This window comes from Vulpes lagopus, chromosome 10 (assembly GCF_018345385.1).
Source record: "Vulpes lagopus strain Blue_001 chromosome 10, ASM1834538v1, whole genome shotgun sequence".
Lineage (NCBI taxonomy): Eukaryota > Metazoa > Chordata > Mammalia > Carnivora > Canidae > Vulpes > Vulpes lagopus.
Window position 1 is genome coordinate 22,770,642 of NC_054833.1, and position 18,797 is coordinate 22,789,438.

Genomic DNA, 18,797 nt, shown 5'->3' on the forward strand with positions numbered 1-18,797 from the left:
CTACTTCCTGCCACAGGATGGGTAGTCAGATAAAACGTTCTTTTGAATGAGAAAAACAATTAAGCACTGAAAATGCGGGAACAAGAAAACACAAGATAAAAATAGAACTCACCAGCCTGCTTTATGGAACACATTTTTATCTGGTGGAGTGGAAGGTAGCATTTTTACCTTATTCTGTCCTTTCTGGACTCCACCACGTTTATAAAGAGGAAGTCGGCAAAACATTAACCAGCTGTACCACTTAGTATAAAAATAAATCTGTTTCATGTGCGTCTGCCTTCGGCTCAGGTCATGATCTCAGGGTCCTGGGATCGAGCCCCAAGTCGGACTCCCTGCTTAGTGGGGAGCGTGCTTCTCCCCCGTTTGTGCTCTTTCTGTGTCAAATACATAAATAAGATATTAAAAAAAAAAAACAAACAAACAGGGGATCCCTGGGTGGCTTAGCAGTTTAGCGCCTGCCTGGGGTATGATGCTGGAGTCCTGGGATCCAGTCACACATCGGGCTCCCTGCAGGGAGCCTGCTTCTCCCTCTGCCTGTGTCTCTGCCTCTCTCTGTGTCTCTCATGAATAAATAATTTTTTTTTAAAGCAACAAACGTATTTAAACAATAACACTTAAAACCTACAAGATGAAAGGATAACTTCGTCAATTCTTGACTACTTTTTCTAATTTCAAGTTATTCATGTTTTGCCCATTGTGCAATAGATTATTTAAATTAATAATAATTACACATTTTAATGCTTGTGTGTATGTGTGTGTGTATATATATGCGCCAACCACCTTCATCTGTCTATATAATATATATATGTGTATTTTTTGCAGAATCATCTGAAAGTAGATTATAGGCTTGATAACAATTCACCCCTAAAAGCTTCAGTGTACACCTCCTAAGGACAAAGACATTCTCTTACCTGCCCACAATGCCATCACCACTCCCAGGAAACTTCCCATTAATTCAAGAGGGTCACCTAGTATCAGGCTGCCAGCTGCAGTGTCCTGGGGTCGTGAGCTGGCTCAGCCCATCTTCCTGCTGGAACCACCGCCAGCCCTGCTGCCTGGACACGGAGCCGTGGCCACTGCTTGTCCAAAACTAAAAGTCTGACCTGGGGCACTGCCACCGCCCAGAGACGGTGCCAACCACCTTCCTCCCCAGCTCGGGCCCCTGGCTGCTGCTGTCCTCCCACACCGAAAATTGAGCCCAGCACTGCCTTCCCCTGCGGGCTAGCCCTGCAGCGAGGCTGCTGCCCCTGGCCGTGGCCTACGGACACTTCCGTGCAGGTGTGGAGCCGTGTACCGGGCTGGCCTGGCCGCAGACCTTTCGGATTGTTCCTGGAGCGCAGCGCTCCCGAAGCGAAATGGCTTTTAGCAGCATCACCCAGGAGCTTCAGGGTCCCTGATATTTATGTCAGGAGAGAGCGGCTCGCCCAGCAAAGCGCGTTTCAGCTTCTCAGTAAAGGGGCGACTGTCCTCCCCTCGCTTGGTTCCTCCCCCCTCCCTCAGCCCAAGCCTGTCTGGGGGGGGGGGGGGCCGGAGCCTGGCGCAGGCCCGGCGGTGGCACAGGCACAGGCCGCCATGGGCCCTCTGCCGGGGAGGCTCTGGAGGGCACAGGCGCACTCAGGACTCGGGCCCTCCCCTCCAGAAGGGAGAAGGGAGCGGCTGCAGGGACAAAAAGCCCAGGAGAGGAGGAAAGGGCAGGGCAGTGAGTGAGGGCAGAAAGCTTCTGGACGCTTCAAACCCGCCCTGCGGGGATCCCTGGGTGGCGCAGCGGTTTGGCGCCTGCCTTTGGCCCAGGGCACGATCCTGGAGACCCAGGATCGAATCCCACATCAGGCTCCCGGTGCATGGAGCCTGCTTCTCCCTCCGCCTGTGTCTCTGCCTCTCTCTCTCTCTGTGTGACTATCATAAATAAATAAAAATTAAAAAAAAAAAAATTCAAACCCGCCCTGCGGACAGAATCCCGGGGAGCCTTGGGCCTTGCTGCCTCACACCCTGAGCACCCCGCCCTTGGTCGGTGAGGGCTAGCGGGGGTCCCCCCTTCCTCCCCTGCCTGCAGCCGGTCCTGGAGGCTGGGGGCTGGTTACCTAGGAAACCGGAATGGCAAACTCCAGCAACCAGGCTGTCAGCGGGCTCCAGATGCAACTGCGGAGTTGTCTGCTGGCATCGCACGCTGCCCGCTGCCCGGCCATTTCCTTACGGCCTCTGAACCGGTGTCTTCACCTCCACGAGCTCATCTCCGCCTCCTGGGTGTGTGCCTGCGTGCAGGTGTGCATGTGTGCGCGCGTGTGCGTGTGCGGGTGTGCGTGTGTGCATGTGTGCGGGTGTGCAGGTGTGCATGTGTGCGGGTGTGCAGGTGTGCATGTGTGCGGGTGTGCGTGCGTGCATGTGTGCGGGTGAGTGCCTTGATTGATGGTACTATCCGACCGGCGTGGCTCTCCCTCGTGCCTACTCACCTGGCAGACACTTCACCGCACAGCTGCCGCCGAGGAGCTGGGCTAGAAGCTGCTCTGGTAACGAATGAGACGTTAATTCAATTTCTGTGACCGCGGTGGTATTTAACAGCTAATCAGAAAGTGTGGTATGTGGCCCTGGAGGATAAATCTCTTGTGAATTGAAAAATCATTTAAAATGCACATACTTCTAGTTTGGGCACCTCTGTAAATGCGAGATGTTTTAAATGCAATGTCTTCCATGCTCTGTGAATCGCGCAGCTGCCTGGCAGGGGTGCGAAGGGCCGGTCAACAGCACCCCCTTTCCCTCGGCTGGAATTCAGACCAGTGAGGGATGGGTGTGGGCTGGACACAGCCACAGCAAAACGGCAGCATTATTATAGATAAAACCCATATTACTGACCGGGTGGCAACAATGGGCCCTTTGCTGCTGTGCCTCAGAACTGGAAAGCCTCCACGCGCCCCCAGGCTGGGCCTCCTCCCGAGCCTGGGCCTCCCCTGGGCCTAGGCTTCCCCCCCACCCCCTCCAGCCTGCTCCCCCCCAGCCTGGGCCTGGCACCGCAGGCCACACCGCCCCTCCCCCACCCTACCCCACCTCACCCCTGCAGGGTGCTGCCTCCGGGCTGGACAGCGTGGTGGGGGCTGGGATCACGTGTTGCATTCAGGACTCCAGAGGATTCAAAACTAGAAGTTTCCAATTGAATTAAGGAAGTGAACTCCCCCCCTCAGGACCCTGAGGCTCCCTGTGGTTGGGCCTCGGAGGGAGCCTCAGCTGAGCTCAACCCTGAGATGGCCTCAGCCACAGGCGTCATCCTTCCTGGGGGACCTGTTGCAGGCGAGGGGGTGGAGCAGAGCTTCAGCACCCTTGCCTCAATTTGGGACGTCCCTGGAGGGTCATCAGCACCCCCGGGCATCCCGGGGAGGGGGCACAGTCCCTCAGTCCGGCTCCTGGGTTCTCCAGTGTGCTTCCTGTGCAAATCTCTCCGAATTTCTTTCCCAAGAGACCAACGGGAGACCAGGAATTCTCAAGTAGATCATGCCTCCAGATGGTAAGGAGGTGACAGACTCCACCGTACAGAACTAGAGCTGGACACTCACAGTCTTCTGTCATTTTCTTCATATATTTATATGATCATATTTCTCCCCAGTTGTTTTTTTTCTACACCCACTTCTCTGCGGAGCTCCTATTCATCTGCTGTTGGCCCTCTGGCTAGCCCTCTAGTTTTTTAATCAAGTTCTCTCCTGTTTTCCATCCCCCACCCTTCTTTCCTATAATTTCTAGATTTGCTTGACTTTATCTTCCAACGTCTCAACTGAGTCTTTAATTATGCTCTTATATTTTTTTAATTTCTAAGAATCTTTCTCAATTCCTTAATTTCATTTAATTTAATTTTAAATATTTTATGTATTTATTCATGAGAGACAGACAGAGAGAAAGAGAGAGAGAGAGGCAGAGACAGAGGGAGAAGCAGGCTCCACGCAGAGAGCCCGACGTAAGACTCGATCCCGGGACTCCAGGATCACACCCTGGGTCGAAGGCAAACGCTCAACCACTGAGCCACCCGGGCGTCCCTAATTTTATTTTTAACGTGCTCTGTTCTTATTTCACAGATACACTATCATCTCTTCTCTGAGGAAGTCCATGAGATTTTTGAAGGATGTTTTCTTTTCCCTTCATAATCTTCTTCATGCTTCTTTCATTCTTCTTAATCTTTGCTTGTTTGAGCCTCTGTCTTCCAGGTACCTAGTCATCTTTAGTTGTGTGTTCACTTTTTTTTAAGATTTTATTTATTTATTTGAGAGAGGGAGAGAGAGAGAGCATGGGGGCCAGTGCAGAAGGAGAGGGAGAAGCAGACTCCTCAATGAGCAGCGAGCCCAACGTGAGGCCTGATCCCAGGACCCCAAGATCATGACCTGAGCTGAAGGCAGATGCTTAACCGATTGAGCCACCCAGGGGACCCTGTGCTCTTTTTTTAAGGAAGAGACACTAAGAAACTATTTGGGATCTCCGGGTTCATGCATAGAGCTTTTCGAGCATGGGATTCATTGGGTGAATTATGGGCAATCATCTGGTTATTTGCTTAGGGAACCATCAGTGACAGTGAATATTTGCTCTGTGATGGTGAAATCTTGTGTGTCAACTCGGTTAAGCTATGGAATCCAGCTCTCCAGTCAAAGACTAGTCTAGATGTTGCAGCGCAGGTATTTCATAGACATGATTCACATGTGCAATCAGTTTACTTACATTATTAACAGACTACCTTTCGTAATAGGGATGAGCCTCGTCCAAATGGTTGAAGGCCTTGAGAGCAAAAACTGGGGTTTCCCAGAGATGAATCCCTTCAAGACTCTGACATGGTAACCCTGCTTGAGTTTCTAGCATGTGGGCCTGCCCTACAGATTTCAGGCTTTACTGGTTCTGTTTCTAGAGAAACTGACTGAGACGTACTCTTTTACAGTGTGATTTTGTCACTCTATCAATCAGGAGGTGGAGTTTATTTCTCCACCTCTTGACTCTGGGTTTGGCTCCCTGGTTTGCTTTCGCCAATGGAACATTAGCAAGTATGGTACAAGGAAGCGTAGGAAAAGCACTTATGGATTATGGCTTGCCCTTTTCTGCCACTGGAGACCCTTTTGCCACCATATAAACAAGTAGGATTAATCTGATGGATGATGAAAGATACATGGCTTTTCCAGCTGACATCAAGCCAACCGCCAGACATGACAGTGAGCCCCTCACTAGACCAACAAGCCTGCCAACCAACTGACATGTGAGTGAAGCTACCCTAGAACATCAAACCCCAAATGAACTGGCCCGTAACCAGTTCTCAAATGAACTGGCCCGTAACTCAGCCAACCCTCAAACCTATAATTAATAATACAAATTTTGTCCTAATCCACAGAATATGGGGGTGGATTTTTATGCAGCAAAAGATAGCATATATAGTCATTATTATGACATCTTCTTGAAATGATCTTATAACCCAGATTATCCCACCAATATTTGCTTCTTCTGCTGCCTGGCTGCCAGCATTCTAATTGATGAGTAGAAGGCTGGAGGTTTCAGCATTCGTAATGTAAATATTCACTTAATCTGCTGAATAAAGTATGGCCAACTAGAGGACACGGTATGCCTTAAAGGACACAAAGTGTCCACACAGAAGACTGCCCTCACTTCTGACAAGAGGTGCAAATTCAAGGGCCCCCCAAAACCAACCTCACTTTTAATATTGCCAGAAGGATTCATAGAACTCACCGACAGCTCTTATGCCCATGGTTATGGTTTATTATGGGGAAGTATATAGATTAAAATCAGCCAAGAGAGGAGACACTTGAGAAAGAGTCCCAGGTCTGCATGCAGAGATTCCAGTTGTCCCATCCCCATGGAGTCAAGGACAATGTTAATTCCCAGCATCTCTGTATGACAACGTCCGCAGAGGTTGCCAACCGAAGGAAGTTCACCTGAACTGGTGGTGTCCAGAATTTTTATTGAGGCTTTTATCTCCAGCCACCAGGGACACATACTGCCTACATGACCAACCTTTAGTTTCCAGTCCTTCCTGGAGGTTATCTGATAACCTCAGTTTCTAGTTGCCGGGAAATCAGAACTAGTACAAAGCCCCTATCATGAAGCACATTGACATTGTGGCCAAAGCCCTCAGGCAAATAAAGATGCTCCTATTAGACATTCCAGGGGCCTAGAAATCACCTCCTGGAAGCAAAGAGCAGAGACCAGACCTCTCTTTGGATATGTAGCACCTCTTGGCTTCTGGGCAAGACTCTGTTAACAGCAAAATAATCACCTTTGTCTGGGCGTCCGTAATTAATATAGTATTTACTAGACAAAGCAATAGTAACCAACTAATCAATTCACCCTAGAAAGCCATGACATAGATATTCGCATTTTTGTACTAGGTTGATTACCCTTTTCCTGTCTTTTTATGTTGTTATTTGTATCTTACCATACACTTGTGTAGAACTATTTAGCATAAAAATTAGCTGATGGTTAGTTAAATCCAGTTGTTCCCCCAAGCAAGTCATTTTATTAATCCTGATAAGGCTTTAACTCAATTTCTCAATATATTCAGTTACAAATATCAGTATTACCGGAAGACCTGTTTACGTTAGATGGTTGAATGTCATCAACAAGGCCAGTGCTACCGCGTATCACAGCATGGCAACCTGAAGAGGAAGAGTCAAAGGATGTGCCACGTGACCAGAGCCCTACTGAATCCTTAATAATTAGTCCAGCCCATCACCATATCTTACGGCTTCTCCCTCTGTCGTGCCGCTCATCTGTAGGCTTTCGTTCGACCTTCTCAAGGTTCCAAAGGCAAGAGTAGCCCACCAACGTGGACGCCACCTTTTAAGGCATCTGGTATAATTGAGCTAAGAGACAATACCATTCCTTGCTCTGAGTCTCTCAAGTCACCAATTTAATAGTGCATTTCCTTCACTGCATAAGCCATTTATTCATTCCTTTATCCTCATCTACCATTCCTCCCTCTCCACACTTACCATTCTACTTTGACCATTTCCACCTGTTTTGGGGAAAGGACGTCAGGTTTGGCTACTGTGCTGGTCTCGATTGCCATTAGCAATACTAGTCTAGCAAGTACCTCCTGCTCAATCAACTCTCATTTCTATATAGGTATACAGGGCTGTAGGTACAGAAATAGCGTACTTTCTGGACCTCAAGGCCATGTAGCTGCATTCACTGTTAGCCTCAGTTTTCTAAAAGGAGATAAAGGCACCACCCACTCCATCAGGCCCTTAGTAATTCTGACAGATTTAAGGGTATAGTGATAGTTTCTTGCTTAGGGATCATCCCTGCTACCGGCATCTGTGGTTGTTGCTCTGATCCCAGGACCACTGCATCAGGTAGGAAAAAAGAAAGCAGATGTTACATGGGGAAAAATTGTAGAGTAATCACATCCTCTCCCAGCCCACTCCCCAGATCCCTTAGGAAAATGGAGAGATCCATCTAATGTGGACACTTCATTGGTCCCCTTCATGTTGCGTGTGAGCCCAGACTCATGAAGGCCTGTATACCAGTCCTTCATGCCTTAATCATTGCCTGTTCTAGTCATCTTCAAACTCTCAGGATGAAAGTCTGTTCCTTAAGCTGAAGAAATATGACTTGATGGTCCAAATTTGTACAATGGCTTCCAGTCCAGTCCCTTTATGGTATTTGGAGCATTCACCTCCACCACCAGGTATGCACAATCCAATCCAAAGCAAGTGTCTATTAGAGCAGGAATGCAGTTGTAGTGTCTAGGGGCTACCCCACATGAGCCGGATTTGACAGCTGTGTGTATGGCTTCCCCCTGGAGGCTGCCCCAGAACCACCTGCAGCCTCTATCTTTCTTGTGGGCAGACTATACAGTTGGTATTTTGTGCCTTGGGAGGGATATGTTTAAACCTAGCCCATCTCCTATAGCAAAGGACCTACCCATCCACTTATCCCATGGACTCAGGAGACCACCTCAATGATTCCCACTTGCCAATTCCAAACACTTCTGATCAACCAGGAGGAGGTTCTTCTCATGGGCACTGACATGTCCTATTTTAATGTACCCCTCAAATTCCCATCGTGATTTTCCTAGGGCTGTGTCCCATATGGGTATCCCTTAATAGGCCAGCTTTCCGTAGTCTATTTGCCTGACCCCACAGCGCAGCCGTTGGTCACCACCAGGAGTCAAAACCCAAACACAGAGGCAAATAGCAGGCATTCCAGCCCACTGAACTGAATCGTTTCTACCTTCCTCAATAAGAGTGGCAGCTTTCCAAACAGGATGCTTGGAAATGTTCATTTGGGAATTGCTATCCATAAACCCAAGCAGCTCTTTGTTGGTCAATGGAGAATTGTTTATATGGCAACATCCAAGTGGCTATAGGGTCCAGCAGTGGGTCAGATGTTTCCAAAGTCAGTCCCAGAGGAGAAGGAGCTCCCGGCTCATGAGTACTTCTCCTTGGATTCCCTTGGTACCATTCCCTAATAAATGCTTTCTTTTATATTATAGAACACTTCTCAGCACTCCCTTCCCCATTACAGTACTTTTTTTTATATTACCCAAGACATTATGGGTATTTCAAGATTATTTTATGTCTTTCAGTCATAGGAAAAATTTCAATTAATGTCAAATAGTGAGCTAGTAGTTGTCATTCAAGTGGGAACGTTCTGGAATTTTCTAATGGAAATCCCAATGGTAACTGCTGGTTGGCACTCACAGGCTTTTGTCAGGAGCCCCGGTCTGCACCCCACACCCCACACGGTGTTATTGTACAGATAATATGTCTGTATCGTCACCCCATTCAAATGAACAACAGCCCACATTGTGTGAGCTCAGGCAATGTTACTGACTTCGTTGGCGGTCTACTTAATAATGGCTGAGGGTGGCTTGACATGACTTCCATTGCATAATACTAGGGTAGGGGAAGCGTTCCCCAATTAGACAAATATTCACCCCCTAATATATTCAGGTAAAGGAGATACAACTCCACACAGTCTCTTCAAACATTTCAGTCTTCATCCAAACTTTCACCTGAGTCCCACCAACAGTGTCATTCCATATCCCCCCAATCTAACTGCAACCCCTGTTAGGACTTCACCAGCTGTGGCATCATGGGGCACGAGGCTCTCATGTCAAGGAGTCCCAGAAATATCATTCTTAGACTCCCTGACCATTTTACTCACTCATGTGTACATGCCCTTGGGTCCCTAGTTGCGGATTGGGACTTCTGTCGATCTTTAACATGATTAGATTGTGGGACCATCACCTCAGGCAACTCTAGAGTGGCTTTCCCATGTTCATCTTTGCCATAAAGCAGATTTGCTTGAAGCTTTTTGATGTGGGGCAGGGGGTGGGGCAGGCAGCAGACAGGTTCTCATCAGTCTGTCCAACTTCTGAGAGTGCTTCAATGAGACCTTTATTCTGATCCCATCAGTGTCTGCTGTGCTTATCCAATAACTGTTTAAAGGTTTCCATCCTGGGATGAGTCTCTTGACTCTCCACTTCACCTCCCGCTACCACTATCTTGCAAATCTTGGCCATCTGTGATTTCAGCTTAACTATCTCCTTTAGTGGCAGCTCTGAGATAACTCAGAACAGCCTGATTCCAAGCTTGGCTCAGCCTTCAGATCCACCCAACACGTTACCTTTCATTTCAGTTATTACAGATAATAACAACCAAGAGATTGATATTTGCTCGTTTCTTGTTACTTTGCTTTTCCTTATGTATCCATACTCCTTAGGAGTTGGAGCCAACATTTCTAAATTCTCTTGGTGACTTTTTAAAAAATATAATTAATTAATTTATTTATTTGAAAAAAAGAGAGCAAGGGGTGGGGAGCAGAGGGAAAGGAACAAGTAGACTCCAGACTGAACGTGGAGCCTGACATGGGACCAGTCCCATGACTCTGAGATCACGATCTGAGCTGAATTCAAGCGTTGGATGCTTAACCAATTGATCTACCCAGATGCCCCTCTTTTGGCAACTTTTATCTCCAATGACTAATGGCAGCACAGATCCCGTCCTGTATCCAAGGGTCACTCTGGAATCAAAGGTTCACCATCCCCCACTCACTCATCCTCCTCTTCTTGAGCCATATGTTTCAGTGAGTCAGAGTCAGGCTAGTGAATCCCACTTCTGACACAAACTGGGAAGCATTTGGGCCAACTGTGAAGTCGGAGGGAATAGTCTTTAAAAGCATCCCTACTTTGTTGTGCCCAAGACTGCGAATCCGAGAAACCACCAAGGAGCCGACACCGATGCAAGCGCACGAGGGTTTATTAGCAAGCTCCAGCTTGGGTCCAAGTAAACCCGACACAGCGGAGCAGGGACTTGGACCCCCGAAGTGGGTTACAGCTGGGTTTTTTATAGGCTGGTCTAGGGGATTTTCAGAAGGGGTGGAGGAATTTCTCAAGTTCTGTTTACATTCTGATATGGGGCTTAAGGGCATTGAGCTCTGTTCTCATTCTAATATGGGACTTTCTCATTCTAATACGGGGGTGGGCTCTGTTGTCTTTCTGATATGGGATTCCCTGCCCAGGACATTCTGCAGTTTTTCCTATAAAGTTCAGCTCTTATTCAGGGGCCTAAGATGGCTGTACTTGTGCTAATGTTAAACTTTAGGTGGGATGGCCTTGATTTTTCTCGGCCTCCACAACTTCTTCTTTTTTTTTTTTTTTTAAGATTTTATTTATTTGAGAGAGAGAGAGAGAGAGAGAGAGAACCAGTGGTGGGGAGGGGCAGAGGGAGAGGGAGAAGCAGATTCCCCACTAACCAGGGAGCCTGATGCAGGGTTTCATCCCAGGACCCTGAGATTATGACCTGAGCCCAAAGCAGACACTTAACCAACTGAGCTACCCAGGCCCCCCAAGAACATTCCTACTTCTGACCTCAGCTGCAAGGTCAAGGGTCTCCAGGGCAGCCTGGGCGGTTCAGAGGTTTAGCGCCGCCTTCAGCCCAGGGTGTGGTCCTGGAGACCCCGGGATCAAGTCCTAGGTTGGGGTTCCCAGCATGGAGCCTCCTTCTCCCTCTGCCTGTGTCTCTGCCTCTCTCTCTCTCTCTCTCTCTCTCTCTCTCATGTCTCTCATGAATAAATAAATAAAATTTAAAAAAAAAAAAGGTCAAGGGTCTCCAAAATTACCCTTAGATTTGATAATTCACTGGGGGGACTCACAGAACTTACTGAAAGCTCTTATAATCACAGTTACAGATTTGTTTTTATAGCTAACATTTATAAAAGATATAAATTAAATTGGTCAAGGAAGAGTACCCGGGGCCGAGTCGGGAGGGCTATGTAGAGTTCCTGTCGTCCTCCCGTGGAGTCAAGACCTGTTACTTTCACTGCATTGATGTGTGAAATGTGCACGGAGTGTCGCCAACCAGGGAGCTCCTCTGAGCTTCAGTGTTCAGTTTTTATTGTGCCTCATGTGCATGTTTGTGGGTGTCCCAGACCACACATCCCAACTCTATTCCCCCATCTTCACATGCATTTTCCACGTGGTTCTAGAGGCACATACTGCAGGCATGGCCTGCCCTCCAGGACACTCAGGGAGAAAGACTTATACACACACTAGACATGAGCTAGAGCAGTTTGGGCAGGAAATTCAGACATCCTAGATTTAGGACATGTTCTAAAAGAGGGGTGCAAGCTTTGGGTGGGTCTACATTGTCTACCAGAGAGAGCAGTATGGAAACAAAACAAAACAAAACAAAAAACAAAACAAAGTCTATAGTTGGGATAGATCAAATTATTGAGTTAATCTTTTTTTTTTAATTTTTATTTATTTATTTATTTTTATTGAGCTAATCTTATTAGCCCATATCAAATCTTTAGCCAGACTGCCTGCTTTTATCACCATAGCTATATTCTCATCTCTGATTTCATTTTTTCAGGCACTTTTTTGATCCAAAAGGTTTTCAAAAGCATGTTACACCTATAAGCCTGGATGTGGAACCCCAGCCCCTGACAGGCTTTCCTTTCCTTCTTTGCCAGGTTATCAACAGGCCCTAGAACAAGGGGCTCGGAGTTTGGAGGACTCTCAGAAGGCTTGATTGCTACAGCAGATTGCACGTGGACAATCTCCGCACCTGGAGCTGCAGCTATGTGGGCCACTCGGCAAATGTGCCAGAACTCCTACATTTTCTATGTTCTGCTTCTGAAAAAGAGCGTAACTATAGACACTGTTACCAAAGACACCAACACCGACACCACAGAACTGTAGGAAAGTCCAGTGAATAGACCTCAACAGTTGTCTGGCATTGGACATGACTCTGGCTTCCCGAAGGGGCACCTGGGCAGGGTTCAGAAGTAACCACTATGCCTGAGCTCCCATAAATGTCTCTGCCCCCCCGCCCCCGAAATATCCAGTGCGAACCAGGAAATCCATCAGGTTGCCACTGTCATCTCCATTCTGCCACGAAGGATGCTTCAAGCCCAACATCTCAGAGGCGGCTCAACTACTCCCTTCAAGCTTCAAATTCTGGTTTTACTGCCTCATTTAACCCTTGATCGTTATTCTTTTTAGTATATTCCTAAGTATGCCTCTTATGACACCCCTGATTTTTAAGACCCTCCAACACCTGTCGGTCTGGGGCCCGCCCAGCCGAGGGTACCAGTGGGTCCTTCAGAGCCAGTAAGAACATGGAAGGCAGCCACCCCTGGCCGCTGAACCAACACCGCCCTCAGGATGACTGTTACTCCGACCCCACTGTACCTAAGAAACAATGGAGGTGACCACCAGGCGATCACAGATGCCCACTTCCCCCCCTCTCCTTTGCTTCACCCAACTGTAGGCAGGTTTTCCTCGGCCCACAGCCCATATTTTGGCTTGCACCGAGCTTAGACAAGCGCCCAGGGGAGCACTGCCCCCCTCACCAGTCCAGTCTGAGAACCTGCTGACTAGGAGGCAACGCTGCGGCTGGGCCACCTGATTCTGCACCTGCTCCCACCAGCTCTGTCCCTGCACAGTCCCTGCTGGTCCACCGCCTCGGCCTGTAAAAGAAGAGCCTGTTCTGACGGGTGACTGACACCTGCCACTTCTCAGACCAGAACCCCACGGGGCTGCCCTACCAGGAGCGCAGCAGAGCCAAGCCCCAGGCAACGCCTGTAGGGTGGTGGCAGGTGTGGGGGGCGTGGCACTGACCGCGGGGGGTGGGGGGGGGTGGGGGGGTGGGGCCGAGGCCGCTGCTCTCCAAGGCCCTGGCGCCACCCTGCCCCCCCTCCCCCCCACCCTGCACGTTCACACGGGGCTGGGCCACCGGCCCCCTGGTGCTGCCTCTCCTCCTGCCCCCCTCCTGCCCCCTTCCCTCTCCCCTTTCCGCCTTCCCCCCACCCTGTAGGGCTGCCGCTCCTCCCGCCCCTCCCTCCTCACCCCTGCCCCCTCCCCTCTCCCACAACAGGGCCCCCCGCCCCCTCTCCTCTCCCCCCCCTCCCCTGCTCTCTCCCCCCCCACCCCCTTCCTCCGACACCGCCCCCGCAGGGCTGCCGCTCCCCCTCTCCTCTCCCCATCCCCCTCCCTTCTTCCCCCCTCCTCTCCCCCCTCCCCCCCCCCCCCCCAGGACCCTGTAGGGCTGCCGCTCCTCCCGCCCCTGCGCTCTCCCCCCTCCCTCCTCCCCTCTGCTCCCTCCTCTCTCCCCCGCCCCCCCCCCCCCCCCCCCCCCCGCACCGGCCCCCGCGGGGACAGGGCGACCCGCCCGCTGCTGTCCGAGGTCCGGGCTGCTGCCTGCAGGGCTGGGTGGGGTTGGCACCCGAGCACGGATCCCCGAGGCAGTGGCGGGGCGGGGTCTCCGCAGCCCTCACCCATCCTCGCCCATCAGGGGCGGCTGTGACCTTCAGCCCTGCGGGGGGCGCCCGCGTCCCCAGCATCCGGGGCTCTCCCTGCCGGGGCTCCGCCGCGCCCCCCTCCCAGGGCAGTGCCCCTGGCAGCCTGGGGGAGGGGCCGCCGCCCTGCGCCCCGACGAGCCCCCCTGCGGCAGCCCCCGCAGCACAGGGCTGCAGCTCTAGGCCCCCCCGCCCCGCCCCCACGGGGCCCCTGCTCCAAGGACACGGAGCCGTCCTCCTCACTGGCATCCAGGGTGCCAGCCCCCTCCCCGACCTGTGTGTCTTTCCCCAGTTTTGGGAGGTCATCAGTGACGAGCACGGGATCGACCCCACCGGCAGTTACCATGGAGACAGCGACTTGCAGCTGGAGAGAATCAACGTGTACTACAATGAAGCTGCAGGTGATGAGCGATGCTTTCTGCCCAGTCCCCTTGCAGTGTCCTAGGGACAGACGGACAGCCCGGGCACAGAAAGGCTGCTTGCATGCATTTAAAGTGTCAGCGCCTAAAATGACCCGCGCAGCCCCCCTGACTCCTGCATGTTGGCCATGACTAAGCGGCTGCCGCTGGCTCCTCTTCTAAGGCAGAGAGACAGCTCTGTTCGCTGCCTTTGGTCTCTGGTGCTAGAATTTTCTCTAATGATGCTGCTGTGAGAGGCGCATGGAGCACAGCCCGCGCTGTGATCCCTGTGCCCCCCGCCCGTCTAAGTCCGGCTCTGTTCCCCGCAGGTAACAAATACGTGCCTCGGGCCATCCTGGTGGATCTGGAGCCGGGCACCATGGACTCGGTCCGGTCCGGGCCATTTGGCCAGATCTTCAGGCCCGACAACTTCGTGTTCGGTACGTAGTCACGGTCAGGGCAACGGGCTCCAGGAGTCTCCTTCCTCAACACCGGGCAAGTCCCGATTCTTAGGGTCGCCTGCCAGGTGGAGACTGGGGGTCCACAGAGGCCTGGGTCCGGGCCTGAGCCCCCAGCCCCTCTCCGGGCGGCTCCGGGGACAGTGTGGGCCCAAGGCAGCCTCTAGAGCCCTCCCAGCGCGCAGTGGCCTGGGACAGGTCAAGAACACAGAGCAGGACCAGCGTCCCCCCCAGGAGTCGGTGGGCTTCTGGTAGCATCGCAGCCCAGGGCCAGCGGGCAGCCACTTCAGGAGGCCAAAGGCCAAGGGCACAGGTTATGCCCAGAAGTGGAGGCAGCTGCTTAGGGCCCATCTCCTCGGATCATACTGTGCCCTTGCTCCTGCCTGTTTATTGCATCTGCTGTAAATATGTTAAATACTGAAATTGTGACCTGCACCAACGGTCAGAAACGCGGTGCCTTTCCTGGCCCCTCAGGGTGCCCGGGCTCACCCAGAGGTGCAGTGTCCTTCCCTGCAATCCCGATACTAACAGTAGAGGAACAGGAAGGGTGACACAGTTCTCAGCAGCCCCACAGACAACCAGGCGGCCTCGGGTGAGTCACCGGTACGACGAGGCCGCCCAGAAGCCACGCGGTCAGGGCTGCATTCTCAGCTCACCATCAAGACAGTCGAACTAGTTCTGAACTCCAAGTCCTGTTCCATGGGCCTGGCGGGAGGGAGCCCAGGAAGGGACGGAAACAGCACCTCAGGAGGATGGAAACTAGGGGGATCTGAAAAGTATGGAGAGGACAGACACCACCAGCTAAGGAGCCGAGCCCGGGCAGGTGGCCAAATGATGCGGGTCAGTGGCTATGAAGGAGCTTTCTAAGGAATGTCTTGGTAGAAGGTGCTGTTGGCACCTGCCCACATTCCTGTGACACTGGCTCTTCCCAGACTCCCTACCGCATGTCCTGCACCTGACACCTTTTGGAAGGAGGACTGCAGAGAAGGACAGGCTGAGGAGGTCAGCTCCCTGGCTCTTGGGGGGACCTCTCGGGTGATGGCCCACCTCGCCCCTTACAGGTCCCCCAGCCTGGAGCCCTGTGGCCGCCCCAGTGCGGCCTGGGGACTTCCGTTTCCTGGCTCAGGCCCCTACTGCCCTCCTGCTGCTTCCTGGGGTTAACGTCACCCAAAGCCTCATCTCAGGTTGGCTTCTGGGGGTCTGACCTATGACACTCCCCAAAGAAGAGAAGCCATAGTTTTTTATTGCTAGGTCACAAGTTACCACAAACTCCGTGGCTTCAAGCATCACAATTGTCTTACAGGTTCTGGGGTCGAGAGTCGTGGGTCTTCCACCCACGTCCTGAACTGACCATCCTGAGCTTCTCCATCTGGAGCCCAGGGCCCTCTTCCGTGGCCCAAGGGTGGTCGGTGGAATCCGGTTCCTCACGCTCATGGGTCTGAGGTTCCTGTTTGCTTGCTGGCTGTTGACCAGAGGCCTTTCTTCGCTCCCCGGGGCTGCCGGCCGTTCCCTGCCACAGGGCCCTCCACAGCATGGTGGCAGGCTCCTCCAAGGCCAGCGGGAGAGGGTCTCTACTCCTTTGAAATTCTTTTTCTTTTTTTTAAGAGCATATTAATTTATCATGAGAGAGAGAGAGGCAGAGATAGGCAGAGAGAGAAGCGGGATCCTCCCAGGGAGCCCAGTGCGGGACTCGATCATGGAACCCCTGAGCCAAAGGCAGAAGCTCAACCACTGAACCACCCAAGTGCCCCTGCTTTGAAATTCTGATATCCTTTTCTGCCCTCAGCTAGAACAAAATCTCTGCTTTAAAAGGGCTCATGTGATTAGGGGAGGCCCACCCACACAATTTCCCTATTTGAAGGTCGACTTGGAATCTTACTTACATCTGCAAAATCCCTTAGGTTAGTGTTTGAACAGTGGGAAAAAGGTATGTACACACCAGGGCCAGGTGGCTCTGGGGGCTGTGTCAGAATTCTGCTTCCTCAGTGGACGGTTTGGGGGAATGGGAATGGGCTTTGAAACTGGTTCCAACCTCTGAACCTATGGTCACAGAATAAGCGGTGTTTCTACTTACTAGCTGTATGGCCTTGGGCAAGCATTCAATCTCTCTGAGCCTTAGCTCCTTTTTCCAGAAAATGGTTATAATGGCACCTACCTCAGAGGGTTATTGTCGGGATTAAACGTCATAACATACGGAAAGTACTTGTCACACAACAGCGCAACAGTTGGTGCTGCTGTGAGCGTCCCATTAAGGGAGGTGTTCGAGCATAGGCTATGTGACTTCCTGTTGGGAATTCTGCAAGGGGCGACCAAGACAGATGAATTTTGGAGTATCTTTTAATTTTAGAAAATACGATTTTGAGGTCCCTTTTGACCACCGAAGTCGAAGGATCTATGTGAATATTCTTGGAGCAGTTAATATACTCGTCAATATAGGACCTTAACTGATTGGTATTAAGCTGTATCCTTGGTACAGAGTTTCATAAGGGGATGGAGCCCGTGTGCTCAATTTGGGAAGGAGTAGCAAGAGGTGGGAAAAAGAGTCAAAAGAGAAACTCAACCACTCTTAACAGTTCTACTTAGAACTAGTTCCAACTCAGTAAGTTAAATTTGCAACTGCAGGTGGCTACAGTGGAAACGTCTATCTTGGGCTGGGCTCAGAGTAGCAGCATACGGTGTTTTGAGACAGCTGCGCAGGGTCCACCGCCCATTCTAACTTGCCTCTCACATGTACTTCCTTCTTTCCTTGTCTTGCTTCTCCCTCACTTCCTTTCAGCTCCAATTTAAGATTGGGCAGCAGGTTCTGGTCCCGGCATCAGTATCTAGTGAGACTTGACCATTCATTGGTTGACTCAGCTCCTGATTTGCTGGGCCTCTTCCTCAGCCTGTAGTGGGCTCTCCTCACTGTGGAGACTCAGTCTGTGCCCTATTTTCAGCCTCATTTCTCCTCTATCAGTATCGGCATCTCAATGGGACCCAGATGCCTCACTAATTGCACCCTTAAAAGTCACCTGTGAATCAGCACAGTATTCCGAGTTAACCAAAATTTGACTTTGAAACGCCCAGTACCTAAAAATTTCTGGTTATACATTGCTTCTCTAGCCTACAGTTCTCCCAACGGCCTTACCCTCCCTTCTTCCCCCAACATACCACACCCACCAAGCTGTCCTTGGCCATTGCGTCTCCTGTCGGCCAGTGAGAGGAAATTCCTGGTCCACGACCACACCTCCTCTTCATTTTCACCAAGATCCTTTCGCCCACAATATGCCCCTCCCTTTCCTCTCTCAACATTCACAGCTCTGATGAATCTCTTTCAGAGAATGCCTTTCCCAACATATCTGTCTCCATCTTCTTTAATCTCCTTTTTTTATAGTTATGAAAAAAAATCTAATTATTTCTTTGTATCCAGAAAATAACCTGTTTTGTAAAATGTTTACACTACTCGTAATTTATGTTATGATATAAAAGTTAAGTTGCATTTGACTAATTGACATGTTTGGTGGACATGTAATTAAACATTTATTAGTTTTATTATTGCAGTTTTCTTGTTTTCATACTCATATTTTCAAGTTTTATCCCCTCTCCCCCACCACTGACCTGAAATAATTTCTTGGGTCTTGAAAACTAGTCAGTGCTATGCTTATAGTGGTAAAATAGTAAAGTGGGTAAAATTGGCCTTGCTGGTAAGATGAAAAGAGTGGAAGTAGCAAATATTCCTTGTAATCATGAAAAACAAAAGAACATTGCTAGCACGTTACACAGGCATCACACTCCGAGTGTTCAACAAAATTTGGTACAGTGAAATTTAACAGACTTAATCTACCACATATTTGAAATGCTGCCTATTACTATTTTTGTACTACATGACAACTAGGCATAAGGAATAACTGATTACAAGAACATGCTAGGGAGGGGCACCTGGGTGGCTCAGTGGTTGAGCACCTCCCTTCGGCTCAGGTCATGACCCCAGGTCCTGGGATCGAGTCCCCCATCGGGCTCCCTGCATGAAGCCTGCTCCTCCCTCTGCTTGTGTCTCTGCCTCTCTCTCTGTGTCTCTCATGAATAAACAAGTAAAATCTTAAAAAAAAAAATACAATGGAGAAAAGACAGTCTCTTCAATACATGGTGCTTGGAAAACTGTAAAAGAATAGACCTGACCACT

At 50.5% G+C, this 18,797-nt stretch overlaps 1 protein-coding gene across 1 annotated transcript; it reads left to right on the forward strand.

Annotated features, from left to right (window-relative positions):
* Positions 1–13,618: 13,618 nt before the first annotated feature.
* LOC121500849 (nascent polypeptide-associated complex subunit alpha, muscle-specific form-like) lies at positions 13,619–14,705 on the forward strand (the record flags this gene model as incomplete). Its single annotated transcript, XM_041772963.1, has 2 exons — positions 13,619–14,180; positions 14,507–14,705. Coding segments are annotated over 2 exons (681 nt in total), but the record flags the coding sequence as incomplete, so codon positions are not given.
* Between the last annotated feature and the right edge of the window lie 4,092 nt (positions 14,706–18,797).